The sequence below is a fragment of the Chrysemys picta genome, chromosome 2, assembly GCF_011386835.1.
Source record: "Chrysemys picta bellii isolate R12L10 chromosome 2, ASM1138683v2, whole genome shotgun sequence".
In the NCBI taxonomy this organism is placed as follows: domain Eukaryota; kingdom Metazoa; phylum Chordata; order Testudines; family Emydidae; genus Chrysemys; species Chrysemys picta.
The window spans coordinates 261,951,005-261,965,384 of record NC_088792.1 but is presented as its reverse complement, the minus strand read 5'-3'; the positions used below and the strand labels follow the sequence as shown (position 1 = coordinate 261,965,384).

Below are 14,380 nucleotides of genomic sequence, written 5' to 3'. Positions count from 1 at the left end.
TGGCTATTCTAACAGAATTTAGCCTTAAGCTTTAACAGTATAATATACTAAAACAAACAAACAAACAAAACAATGTAGACACTCTAGTCGAGTGATGGGCAACCTGCGGCCTGCGGGCTGCATGTGGTCCATCAGGGTAATTTGTTGGCGGGCTGTGAGACAGTTTGTTTACATTGACCGTCCGCAGGCACGGCCGCCCACAGCTCCCAGTGGCTGTGGTTCACCATTCCCGGCTAATGGAAGCTGTGGGAAGCGCAGCTGTAAGCAAACTAATGGAATATTAGTGTTAATATATTTTTTAAAACTCTAGTTATTTTAAATATATTCTTGTTTCATCTTGATGATAAAAAAAATTAAATTTACCTTTAAAACTATTTCTTGACTCTTGAATTCCAGGAATTGATTTTAATTATTTAAGTTATTTATTTATTTTAAATAACAGTGAAGCTACTAGGATAGATTAAATATAATGGAAATTGGAGAAAATGCAGATTTTTTTGGTAAACTGTTCACAGCTTTACTTATCATCTGCAAGGATTGTAGTAATAGAGTTATTCGGTACTAAACACCAGATTTGGCCCCTAGTGATGCTTAAAATATAGCAATGTAGCCTTATTCTCCTATTTCATGATAACAAAAAATGCTAATAAATGTTAATTTTCATTCAATGTTACAATTAAGAATAAATGTTGCTCCATTTGATCTTCATTTACATTAAAAAATAGAGAACATCAGCAAGAAATATTGTTGCAGCCAGAGGGAGTGCATTTAATGTTTATATTAAAAACATGCAGATGGCCCAAATTAATTAACAAACATGATTTTGCAGTATAGTGAGGAACACATCAGAGGGATGTGGAAAAGAGATTATACTCTTTTTGTTGATGGGTTACTAAAATAAAATTACATACACTAGAAAGTATATTGCTGATAGCATGTACCCATGGCACCTACCCTAGCTGTGGTGGTTGACAGGTTCTCTGACCTGTCCTAGGTTTATTCAGGAGCAGTTCAGTAACAGAGCTCTTAAGTCATGGGTACTCCTCCATTTCTGAAGGAGTTTGTTGGGAATTCCCTCCTGAAGTATATCTGCCTGGGTACCTCACTGGCTGCCTTTAGAGCAGTAGTTCTCAACCAGGGATCCGGGGCCCCCTAGGGGCCATGAGGAGGTTTCAGGGGATCCTCCAAGTAGGGCCAGCATTAGACTCACTGGGGCCTCGGCAGAAAGTCGAAGGCTCGCTGCATAGGGCTGATGCCCAGGGGCCTGACCCTGCCACTGGAGCTGAAGCCAAAGCCCGAGCAATGTAACTTTATGGGGGCTCCTGTGGCATGGGTCCCCAGGCAGTTGCCCTGTTTGCTACCCGTTAACACCGGCCCTGGCTTTTATATACATAAAAATAGTTATTGTGGCACAGCTGAGCTGTGGAGTTTTTATAGCATGTTGGGGAGACTCAGAAAGGAAAAGGTTGAGAACCCCTGCTTTGCAGTATGCTGCAAGGCCAGTCTTTTCTGGCTGATATGTCCACTCCAGTCTTTTCTGGCTGATATGTCCACATTGAGGTCCACTCCATTGCCATACCCTCTCAGACATTCTACTTTTTCCTCCCATTTCCTGTCACATTTGGATCTTCTGAGAATGGAGGACATTTGGTGTTGAAGTGGTTTGATTTGTGTGGTACTGGATTTATTTGGCTATTTGGGGGGATTTGATCTAGCTGATATTTTATAATTGGCTTTTAAAAATATATTTCCCTTTCTTATAAGATACTTACACAGTGTGTGAAAGTCCCTTTATAAATAGGTTGTTAGGTTAAAGTTAAGCATATGATGAAATACTTTGCTGGATTCGGGTGTAAATGCATTTTCATTTTCTTATTTTCATCCTATAACTCTTCCTTATGTCTCTGGAACTTCTTTCTCTGTGTTTCTTGCAACCATTAATAATCATTATTTTTAATCTTTTGTAGATAGTTGTTTCCTTCTCTTACATCTCATTTAGGCAAGCTATGCATATTTATTCATCTTATTTGTCATAAGTTGATCGTACTAACAAAGGTGTTTTTTTTCTTTTGTAGAACACTGGTGCTTACCTCTATTTTTTATTTATTTACTTTCTCTTGCCTGCTGCACTATAAATTGTAGCTCCATAAATTATTTCTCCATCTGTGGCTGGTCTCTTCTTTGCTCCCATCTGCCACCTACAGAATTTTTTATTAATTTACTTCTGTATGTGGAAATGCTGAGTGCTATAAGTTAAAAAGGTAGACACCAGGTTTATTTTCCCTGATACTATGACATTCACTCAGTATGAAGGACTGTTGTACTTGCTTACCTCTTCTATTCTTCATTGTTCGTGAACATTCTGTATTAAAATACATATTTGTTCATTCTCTCTACTAAAAATTGCTGTTCCTTCTGTTATGTTTACCTCCACAGAGCGGCAAAATTACCTGCTGCTCCTCACATACAGGCCCACTCTTCACCTTTGGCCACTCTTCACCTTTGGCTTTTCTTTATTGGGTGCATGATGGCAAAGGTGACATCTTTGAGGTCCATCTAACCTCTCTACAGTCTCGGGGTTGACTTGATTTATATCAGAGTAGAACTAGTGTAACAGAGTGGAGAATCTGGTTCTAACAACTCACACATAGAGACCATAGTTTGGAAATTCTCAGTGGTAGTTTGTAACAAGCAAAATTTCAGATGTAGGGATTTTGTCCCTAGAGGGATGTTAAACCAGTTTTGCAAGCCTGACCCCTCAGTCAGACCTAAATTCAAAACTGCAGGAAAAAGAGAGGCAAGAGCATCTAAAGAACAATGCTACCAGATTCCTCTCTCTTTAACTGGTCCTATAACCAGATGCAACAAGGCCCAGTGTCCCAGCCTAAAGGTGGGTAGAAAGGAAGAGGGAGATTTGCAGTCCATCTCCCTTTACCTTTCAGGGGTAAAGTATTAACCACATAGCACCTGTTGCAAAGTTGAAGTGAAACCCAGAGTGAAGGGTTTCAGATCTGCCTGATGGTACATAGAAGCATGGCAAACTTGTTAGGAACAGTTTCCAGCCCGGAGGTGATTGGCCCCACCCTTCCTCATGACAGCGATGATGTTGATGAACAAACCTAATGATAATTATATTCATAAGAAACAAGAAGAGTATATGAATTACCCAAAACACAAGAAGTGAAGCAACAAGAATTTTTTTGTCACTTAGGGCTGGTCCACACTAACCCCCCACTTCGAAATAATATACGCAACTTCAGCTATGTGAATAACGTAGCTGAAGTCAAAGTATCTTAGTTTGAACTCACCACGGGTCCACACGCAGCAGGCAGGCTCCCCTGTCGACTCCGCGTACTCCTCTTGCAGAGCAGGAGTACCGGCGTCGAAGGCGAGCACTTCCGGGATCGATCTGGGATCAATTGCTTACCGCCGGACCCGGAGGTAAGTATAGACGTACCCTTCAAAACAGCTAATTTTTTTGAAGAAAACTCTTACTAATGACAAAAACAAAACAAAAACAAAAAAATCCAAATCTCCACAGGGGACAACATCCTAAAAAAGTTATTTCTTTGGTTGTGATAGAATTAATACAAGTCTGACATTTTACTTCATAGGTGATTTATGTTTTCTACAGCTATACTGAGAAAAAATGTTAATTTCATCTAGTGACTTCTGCTTTCCCTTTACTCCTTTTTGTTTGTTTGTTTGTGTATTTATGGATGTTCATTTTGAACAAAACATTATACCTACCTAAGCCATATGCCCTGATTCAGTTGTTTGTATCACACATCTGAAAAGAATAGCCACATTTTATTAGTGCCTTATTTGTACACACACAATAAATAGCATAGTTACAGAGAGAGCACCATTATTCCCTTTTCAAATTAGGACAGATAGAATCAATTACCAGGAGTACTTTCTATGATCCCGCTTGCAATCCTCCTCTCCTTCTCTCTCTCTCAGCCTGGCTTATCTACCTTATTTGGTAATCGGGCCAAAAATGAAAGTAAAGATTCTTTGAAGAATGTGCAAATACATGGTTTATTAATTATTAATTATGATTAGTAATTATTATTTATTTTAATCTCTGTTTTCTGAAAAAGAATGAGACCAATCATGTGTATGGGCCTTTGGCTGTTAGCCCTGTTATTAAGACTAGTGCACATCTTATGTTTTGGGATCTGTCAATTTGACTTTATTGGCTAGAGATTTATCCCTTGATGCCATTGCATGCCATCTGCTAGCCTTCATATAGTCACACAGAGTGCCTGCCGCATGTCACATATGTTTTGTTGTCACCTGTGTTCTCAAAACGTTTTCTGTGCACCCACTGTGATATATCTTGTTTGTTAGGCAGCTTGCTGTGTATACAGACTCTGCACACTTCCTACTGTTTTGGTATTCACTTTTAGCACACACATATCTACAAGTGTAAAGATGCATGGCACCAATTGTCAGTGCTATAAGAGAAGAGGGATTTCTCACAAAAACAATGGCAATTGCTGTATAATATAGGATGTCCAAAAAAATCCCTTTTGATACCTGTGCCATAGTGTGCTGGCATTCTATCTTGTAAATGTGCAAAACACCATTTGAACACATGGATCTGGATCTTGTCAGCTATTTGATCACATGTCTTTGTTATTCTGAGAATTAGGATATATTTCTTGGCCATTGTGCTAAATTCAATTCCTTGTTGCTAGTGCTTGCATATAAGATTAAGTATGTCTGCCACTGGAATAATGTCAGAATCCTAAAATGCTGTAAAATAGTCAAGGAGATCAGAATGTGGTTGTGTACTGTCATAGGGCATATCTGCCGTGTAACCTGCTGGCTAATTGTGGTGCTTCAGGTGCTCTCTGCCTTAGTTTTCCGTCTTTCCCAGGAATTCACATTGCTCAGCCCTCTGGGTTACTCTGAGTACAGTCCCATTTTAGAGTACCAAGAACAAACAAAAGGTTCATACATACTACTTGGGCTTCTCTTCAGCCTACTTTCTCCCTTTAAGTCTTTCTGCTCTGGGGTGGAAGTCTGGCTCCCAGACTGCTTCCCTAGAGTCATAGAATATCAGGGTTGGAAGGGACCTCAGGAGGTCAGCTAGTTCCAACCCGCTGCTCAAAGCAGGACCCAGACAGATGTTTATCCCAGGTCCCTAAATGGCCCCCTCAAAGATTGAACTCACAACTCTGGGGTTAGCAGGCCAATGCTCAAACCACTGACCTATCTCTCCTCCCCGGTTGCATCTCAAGCTAGCCTATTAAAAATAACAGTGTGGATATTCTGGCGGCTCGGGCTAGCCACCCACACTCAGACCCATCGGCGTGGGCTGTCTTGAACTTAGACAGGTAGCCCAATCTGCGAGCAGGACTGCAAAGCCCACACTGCTATTTTCAAAGCACGAACGCATGCTCAGCCAGTGTGAGTCCATCTACCCGTGTTGGGAATCACACCTCATAGTTACAGTGTAGACATGCCTTAATGGGCAGGCACTCTGTTACACCTAATTTTTGCCTAAAAAGAGAAATGAAAAACATTTATCCCACAAAGGCAAACTAGACTCATACTTTGAATAGAAATTGTCATAAGGGATGGCTCTTCTGCAGTACATTCTGTAATATAGAAGCTATGCCTGTACAGAGAGGATGATACTTAATCTTATTTTGATGACCTTGGTACAAAATGTGGGTATATATATACAAATATAAGAAGTTTTTTCCTGCATATTATTTGATTCTCTAGCCCCAAAATTAGGGCTGATCAGAGATAGTAAATCATTTTTCATATTTCACATAGAAATTACCAACAATTTATCTTTAAATCCTTAGCATTTAATGCTATAAGAATTACTGAGGACCCAACAATTCCTAGGTTTTCCCCCTTACATATCCCCCTGAAAAATTTAGTTCTAGCTTCATAATTAATGATTTTGCAATTTTTCATGTTCAAAAAATCATGGCAGTTTGGTAGTTTTAGCTTGTGGAGAGAAGACAGAAAGGGAGAGAGGAATAAATAGAAAGTGACACAAGTATATAGAGAGTGAAAGTCTTGCTTTACTGTAATCAGTGGAAGTTATACCATTGATTCCAGTAAGCCAGGGATTCATCTATAATGTATTTCTGGATAGACTATCAGGATGCTAATTTACAAACCACACCCACTGGGTTTGTGGGATACAACCTTAGGCTGTGGTACGGGTCATGCCACATCATCTGATCAAATTATTGCTGAATTCACAAATTTAGGTGTGCCAGCTTCCAGGGTTCTGTGACCTTCCTGATTGACTTACATGGGTCTTGACTCTGATTGGCTGGCACCCATATATAAACTTCCTGCTTCCTTTCTGATCTTATCTGAGCAACAAGCCATTGCCTATAAGTTGCTATGTGGACCCTTCTTATTTCTGGCTTTCCATCTGACCCTGCCAGCTGCCTTGCTACGTCTTGCCCTTGGATTGGCTTTTCTGACTATTGGACTTCTTGTGTGAACTCTGACCACAGATCTAGACTGCTCTTGACCTGTCTGACCTTTGGGCATTACATAGAAATGCATAGATTCACTGTTAGTCATATAGGGATGAGAGTCGCCAGGGGAATTTGCAGTCTGGTTCCATCTTCAAAAGGGGCATTAGAATCTGTACTGAATCCAGTAGTCTTCTGTCAGAGAGGCCTGAGTGCAAGTTTAAATCAGAAGTTTGGTCAACCAGATCTTGAGTTTTGGATATTTCTGTTTGTTCTGGAAGTACCTCACCCACCTCCTCTTCCAGATTTGGCATTCTATAGTAGATTCCTGACATGGCTTTGCTCCTGTTTCTCTCCCCTCACCCCTGCATTTTATCTTCACCCAGAGAATTTCAACTGGTTTGCCTCTCACAACTTCACAGAACTCAAGTTTATGTGTTCTTCATGTATAATGCAACACCTCCTCCCTTTTTTCCTGCCTTTCCTTCCTGAACTAGCTATACACCTATATACCAATATTTGAATCATGAGATTTATCCCACCAAGTCTCTGTGATGTTAATTAAGTCATAATTCAACTTGTGTACTGTGACGTTCAGTTCTTCCTATTTATTCCCATTTGCTTTGTGTTTTTGTATAGATAGCTTAGAAGTTGAGCAGGTTCCCCCACTGTATGCCAGCTTGTTGCTCCTATGACCCTATTGAAATTTACCATTTCTCCTCTCCCCCCACCCACACTTCTATTCCACTTTTTAGGTCACCACTTTGTATACCCACTTGTCATCTTTTGTCATCTGCCCCCTTTTAACCTTGTTTAAAGCACTGCTCAATAGGTTGGCAAGTTGGTATGCAGAGTCATCTCACCTTCTTGGTCAGGTGGATACCATCTCTTGTTAGCATCCCTCCTTCCCTGAACATGGTTGAGGAAGCCAAAGCCCTCCTCTTGATGCCATCTGCACAGCCACGCATTCATTTCCAGGTTGCACATGTCGTAGCCCTGACACTTATGCTTAACAAGAGGGATGGATGAGAACATAACCTGTACCCCTGACTCCTTCACCCTCAGTCCTAGAGCCATCTAGTCACTGCTGATCTTCTCAGAGCCATACCTGGCAGTATCATGAGTGTCCACATGGATGATCAGCATTGAGTAGTAGACAGAGGGATACATGAGTCTTTGCAATCTTTCTGTAATGTCTCAGATGTGGGCTCCAAGCAGGCAGGATACCTCGCTGGACATCATGTCAGGTCAGAAGATGGATGCCTCTTTCTTCCTCAGAAGGAGACAATCACCACCCTATATCTCGTGTTCATGACTCTGCCTGCCTCAGGGGCAGGTGCCTCCTCCTCCTCCATTAGGGTCTTCTTCTGCTGTTGCCGGGAAAGTATACTGAATCTTGGCCCTAATGGATGGGGGGCCTGGGTGCAGGGTGGAGCACTGTCTACAGCCTGAGGTGGCCATCAGCCGGTCTCCTCCCTGCAGAGTTGTGGTTCTCCTTCCCCTGTGGTATTGCTGTAGCCAATTAGCACCATCCTGGATGTCTCCATGTGCATCCTGTCAATGAAGTCCTTGTGTTCCTGGATATTACGTAGATGAGCCACCTCTTCTTGCAGCTCTCTTACCTGCTTCCTGAAGGAGTCCACCAACAAACACCAACTTGTCCCCCCTGCTGAGCTTTCTTTGGCAGGGACATGCAAGCCAGATTCCTAACAAATCAAAAAGCTTGTGCAGAAGTGTCCAGGGTCAGGATGCCTGTTTGGCCAGGGCCCCACAAGTGCAATCAGAGGAGAGCTAGTAGTGGTGGTGTTAATGTGCCATTTGTCTCCCATTGTGGGTTCTTCCTTGTAGAGTATCTGTAAGTTAAGGAGAAAACAAACAAACAAGCAAGCAAACAAAATAACCTGTACCTCCCTGCCTTTCTGTTCAGGAGAACTCAGCTGGCTAACACCTTTTGTCTCTCATATGCTTTTGTTTCACCAGCCACTTCTGTCAGTAATTTTAGAATGCTTTAGAAATTTTACATTATTTTCGGTGGTACTGTTGTTTACAATAAAAAAGTCCCTGTTATAGTTCACCAAATACACTATTAAAATAATTGCCGAGAACAAGTCCTGAACACTCTATGCATCTGAAGAAGTGGGCTGTAGCCCACGAAAGCTTATGCTGAAATAAATTTGTTAGTCTCTAAGGTGCTACAAGTACTCCTGTTCTTTTTGCGGATACAGACTAACACAGCTGTTACTTTGAAACCTGAATCTATATAGACACTATAACATATGGGTACAGAGGCAAGCTGATGTTTGCAATCATTTTGGTAGGGTTTAAAAATAGACCACAGCAGTCTTCCACCTTTGTGCAGCCAGTGGCCTATGCTCCCCAATACCATGCTGGAGCCTCCACATTTATTTGACAATAAAATGTGCAGATTTTGTGTGTGTGTGCATAATGCCCTCAGGAGTACAGCATGCATCTTTAAAGCATGATTGAGGTTCAGAGGCAGGAAATTCTGTTAGAAGTGGGGAGAGGAGTGAAACCCTTTTGTGAAGGTGCTTTGGGAAAAAGTCAGGGGAAAACTAGAGCAGTCAGACCAATTAGTTTTTTCAAGAAAGCATTCCAAGTTATTCCCAAACTACTTATGAAAACTGCATTTTAACTACAAGAGCTGTGAATGAGCCCAACACTTGCCTTTGTGGATTGTTCCACTGTGATGTAAAATGTATCGGAGGTGGAATTCCATTATGATTGCACTACAAGGTGATGGGTACATAAGTGACTGGTCAGTAGTTTGTGGAAGTACAAAAAATGGTAAAAGCTGAACCTAGCTGGAGCCTACTGGACTTTGCTGATTTTTTTAGCCAAGCACCCAAATTGCATCACAAAAATAGAGAATGAGTCTAGCTGATCTAAATGTAGCAGCAGCAGCAACAAAACAAAAGCACATCAACAAAACACCTGAACACTGAAACATCTCAGTGAACATAAATCTGACACCTGAATACTGCTGCATGCAGGCAAATTTTGGCATCAGTCCCCCAAATTATATTGCTTCTATAGACAACCAATACAGCACCTCCCAGTCTATCCAAAACAATCTGGACCTCAATGCTTCTCATTGCAACATCAGCACAAAACCCCTGGATTTGGCATATCATCATTCTTATGCAATTTTTGATACCATATTAAAATCCATAATTTGCAACAAAAATACACAGAAATGTGGTGTTGAATACTGTTTTACGATTCTGTCTAACAGAAACCATTGTTGAAGCCAATACATCTTATTCTGAAAGGGCACTTACTGAGAGTTTGATTATTTGAGGTTGATAAGAGAGTTTTATGTTAATTAATTTAGAAAAGCGACTAATGTTAATTAAGAATTGCAGTAAAACTTTTCTGAAGTAATCTATGTTAGTTAATGAAATCCATTGACAAGGAGCCAGTTGGCTGTTTTTAAAGGTCCTGGGACCAGCAGAAGAAAAAAACCCACTTTGGATACCAAATATGATAAGGCTGAGAAAAATGAAAGGGATAAATACTTTTAATTTTCAAACTGAAATGGCCCATGTCAATGGCTTAAAAAAAATACAGGGTTTTTTAGAGAATCTTGTACACACCGATAATGAGAAATAACTGTTCATGGTAACAAGCACTGTACAGTGCCATATTCTTGAGGAAAAAATATATTATTTTCTAAAATCTATAATGTCTCATCCCCATTAAAATGTGTGCAATGGATTCCTTTCTAAAGTCATTCTAAACTTTAATGTAAGGGTAATCTGCAGCTCTGAGTAACAAATCTGGGTGTAGGGGAGAGAGAAGGAATTGCAGTTTAGCTGTCCTAGTCAGGTGACCAGTGAAAATACAAACTTCAAAAAATCTTCTAGCTATTAGTCACTGGTAATCTTGATAAAGTTGGTAACTATCCTATAAAATTACCTATTCTGAAATTGGAGACCACCATTTGTGTTGCATGGTTTAGTCACAACAAATCCTGCATCTTGGCAGGGAGGGGGTTAGACTAGATGACCCCAGCAGTCCCTTCTAACCCATGATTCTATGATAGTAGGCTAGGATGGTCATTATGAATGGGCCACTAGACCATTTGGTTACCTCTTTATCTAGAGGCCTGTCCTTAACTTGATGTAGGCTTGTGACTTCCATAAAATCAGGTGCATTTGTCCCTGTGTGGGCCTCATTCAGCTTTTGTTGAAATCTAAGGAAAGATTTATATTAAAGTCTGTATAAGTTAAATTCAGCACTTGTAGAGGTAAAAAGAAGCGGAAAAATTGGTCTGGCAGGAGCTATAGGAACAGGAATATGTGTATTCTTTCATCTCACCTGACCTTGACCAGAGTATGTGCTCATAGTCTCTCGCCATTATCAGATGGAAATGTCAGGATAAGGAATTGTGAGATGTTCCCCGAATCCCCCTTCTGTTCACTTTGGGCTGTCGTTTCTGTCCTATTAGATCTTCGTCTCTTTTCAAGACTTACAGTAATGTGTGTCATTGCTCACTATGATTCTGAAAATGTAAATTATTTATTTATAAGAAGAATACATTTTTCATAAGGAATTCTCAGAAAACAATTGGTGTAATTAGCAATTCATTTTGATGATATTTATAAAATCACCTTAGCAATTAATTGATCATATTTAATTTCTGATCACTTTGTGTAAATTTTTAGCTAAAATTAGAGATTTGCTGCAGAGGAAATTGTAGAATCACTCATATAGATAGATAATTGTTTAAAAAAAAGACAATAACTTTCTTTGCTCTTTTACATGTCTAGATTTTACATGTCTATTGTATTAACATGTCCCTTATTATTCTTAGCCTTATGTGGAGGAGATGTTAGAGGACCTAGTGGAACAATTTTATCCCCTGGTTATCCTGAATTGTACCCAAATTCACTGAATTGTACCTGGACTGTGGATGTCACCCATGGAAAAGGTAAGAGATTTAATTGTATTTTTGTTTCAGTCTTCTTTATTTTAGTTTGCTATTTCATATGCAAAACCAGGTTAGCACTGATGGGCTGGGAGATTTACTATAAACATTATTAATTATGATGATTATGATTTATACTGTGGCAGCACTTATATGTCCCAGTCGTGGACAAAAGACCCCATTGTGCAAGGCATTGTACAAATGCAGGACAAAGAGATGGCTCCTGCCCCAAGGACCTTACAATCTAAGTGTAAGACAAGAGACAACAGGTGGATACACTCAGATAGTCAAGGGAACACACGGAAACAATGAGACAGTATTTTCAGCATAATAGGTAGTGGTAACAGCACACCATCCATTTAACTGTTGTCAAGTTTTTTTAGGCATTACAGCAAAGGAGAGTTTAAGAAGGGCTTTGAAGGATGACAATGAGATGGCTTAGCAGATGTTCATGGGGAGATACTTCCAAGCAAGACAGGCAGCATAGAGAAAAGCATGAAGTTGCTTGTTTGAAAATTAAACAAGTGGGTGATGAAGGTTGGCATTGTTGGCCAGTTGGTGGTGACAAATGGTGTCTAAATAGCATATAAGAGTTGATAGGTAGGATAGGGGATACACGGTGAAAGGCCTGGAAAGTGAAGTCAAATAGCTTATGTTTGATATGATAAGAGAAGAGGGAGCCCATGGAGGGATGCAAAAAGAGGGGTGACATGGCCACAGCAGTGGGTTAGGAAAATGATCTTTGTAGCGTTCTGAATGGTTATTAGTGTGAAAAGTTTGCATTTGTCAAGGCTACAGAAAATGATTGTGCAGTAATTAAGATGCAAGATGGTGAGAGCCTAGAGAGTTTTAACTGGATGGGAGGGGGGAAAAAGGTTGTATCTTCACCAATTGTTATACAGAAATGTTATGGTCTGAGTGACAGGGAGGATGGTGGTGATACCCATAGTGATCAAAAACGGAAGCAGTGGTGAGGACTTGGGGAAAGATTAAAAGCTCTCTTTTAGCCATATTCATCTTGAGTTAAGGGCTAGACATCCATGAGGAGATGTTAGAGAGAGAGGCTGATAATATAGTTTGGACAGAAGGAGACCATCGGGAGTAGAGTGGTAGATCTATGAATCATCATCATACAGTTGAATTTGTTTTTTCAAAGGAGAGTACCCAGAGATAAGGTGTAGAGAGAAAAGAGAAAAGGACATTTTAAATCTCCACCAAAATTTGGAGGGGAAATGAGGAAGATCCTTTGAAGGACATGCTGAAGGAGTAGATAGAGATGTAGCGGGAGAATCAGGAAATGACTGAGTCACAGAAGCCAAAGGAGGGTAAGATTTCAAGAAGAAGAAGTGTGGTTGATGGTCTCAAAGGCTGAAGCTACAGTGTAACATGTATTAGACATGAAGGAGGTCAACAAGTCTCATATTTGTCCCAATTTTAACTAGCAATAGTATCTTTTTCTAATTAAATTTTCTATATTGCTTTTTATGTTTTCTCAGCTGTTGCCAGATTTATGGTTGGTAGTGTAGTGTAGACTACCTGCAGGTCTGGGGCACAGTACAGTTTAAAAATGCACATCCATACATTACATAGGGCACAATACAGTTTAAAAATGCACATCCATACATTACATAAGAAGGCATTTAAGGCTTCAGATTTCCTTCAGTGTAAATACAAATTTAATTAACACTTCTTTTGGATGCCATTTGGAAAGCAACAGGCTGTGATTATAATTGAATGTTACGATTTGAAAGCCATTCTAATATTTCTGGAATAGCTAGGTGGATTCCCCCTTGTACCACCACTGTAAGTGTTAATGGGGCAGTTGTCTGTGATGTGTCATATGGTTTGTACCTCACCACAGTCACAATTTGGTGATTCTTTGATTTTCCATTTGTGGAGGAAATATGCATATCTTCAATACATTGTCTGTATGCAGATGAGTGAAGTCCCACTCTCTGTGGGGAAGGCAGAATCCTGGGACTTCTTTTGTTGGATATTCTATCAGGGCTTTGTTTGGAGAATCACAAGCGGCCCACAATTCAACCAGTGAGGGCTGGTGTCCTTTCCATTGGTGTGTAGTATTGACATATGGATCCAGAAAGGTTTCCTGGATATGGGTCGGGAGAGTGGCAGTGAATTCACATCTTGGTGAATGAAATGACAACCTTCATGTGATCTCCCCTGTTACGTGTGAAAGCCACAAGGAATGTCATCAAATGAGTGACTGAATGACCTGAAAGGACCTCCCTGTCAGAAAAGCAAGGGCAATAACATTCCATGTCAGGAGCCTTCCTTCCAATAGGTCCATCACTTCCTGGATATGGATATGCAAATTATGCAGCTCAGGTTTAACTGCCTAACCAACACAAAGTGCAATTACACTACAACAATTAACACTTAGCCTGCAATAATAAAAATAATATTAATAAAACATTAAGTGTGACCTGCAATATAAAGACATGTATTTTAACTCCACTTCTCATCTATGCCCCAGACTATAGGTAGTCTTAAATATACCTTAAATATATTTCTCATGGAACACTATTAAGATCCATATGTATCTCAAAAAACCCTAGTAATATTAAATAGTAAAACTTCTAGAAGTAACTGAAAAACAAGCACATCATTTCCTTTGATAGAAACATGCAAAATGCGTCTGCAAATAATTATTGTATGTGTTCAAACAGCGCTTATGTGATAAGGGGAGGGATGTGTATATTATGGCATGATTTTTTTTTTTGTATTTTTTAGGTTTAAAAAAAGCATGTTGTCATTTGTATTTTATTTTACTTTATTACCATAACAATATTATTCTTATTATGTTCTCTATGAAATGATACTATCTATGAAATATCAAATTTACAATTAAATTGATAAACTAATGGAAGATTTTTCATCAAAACAACCAGGTTCATAACACTGAAAGAGAAAGCTTGAGTTTCATATATCTTCCTATCTTATTTATGACAACAAA

General features: G+C 39.8%; 1 protein-coding gene across 2 annotated transcripts in view; it reads left to right on the top strand.

The window, feature by feature from the left end:
- The window catches only part of CSMD3 (CUB and Sushi multiple domains 3), a 1,168,516-nt gene that overhangs the window by 726,767 nt on the left and 427,369 nt on the right, over window positions 1-14,380 (top strand). For both annotated transcript variants that reach the window (XM_005287288.4, XM_008168301.4), the window contains one exon: window positions 11,293-11,409. In XM_005287288.4, coding sequence (XP_005287345.2) covers window positions 11,293-11,409 — 117 coding nt within the window. The remainder of the gene's footprint in view (window positions 1-11,292; window positions 11,410-14,380) is intronic.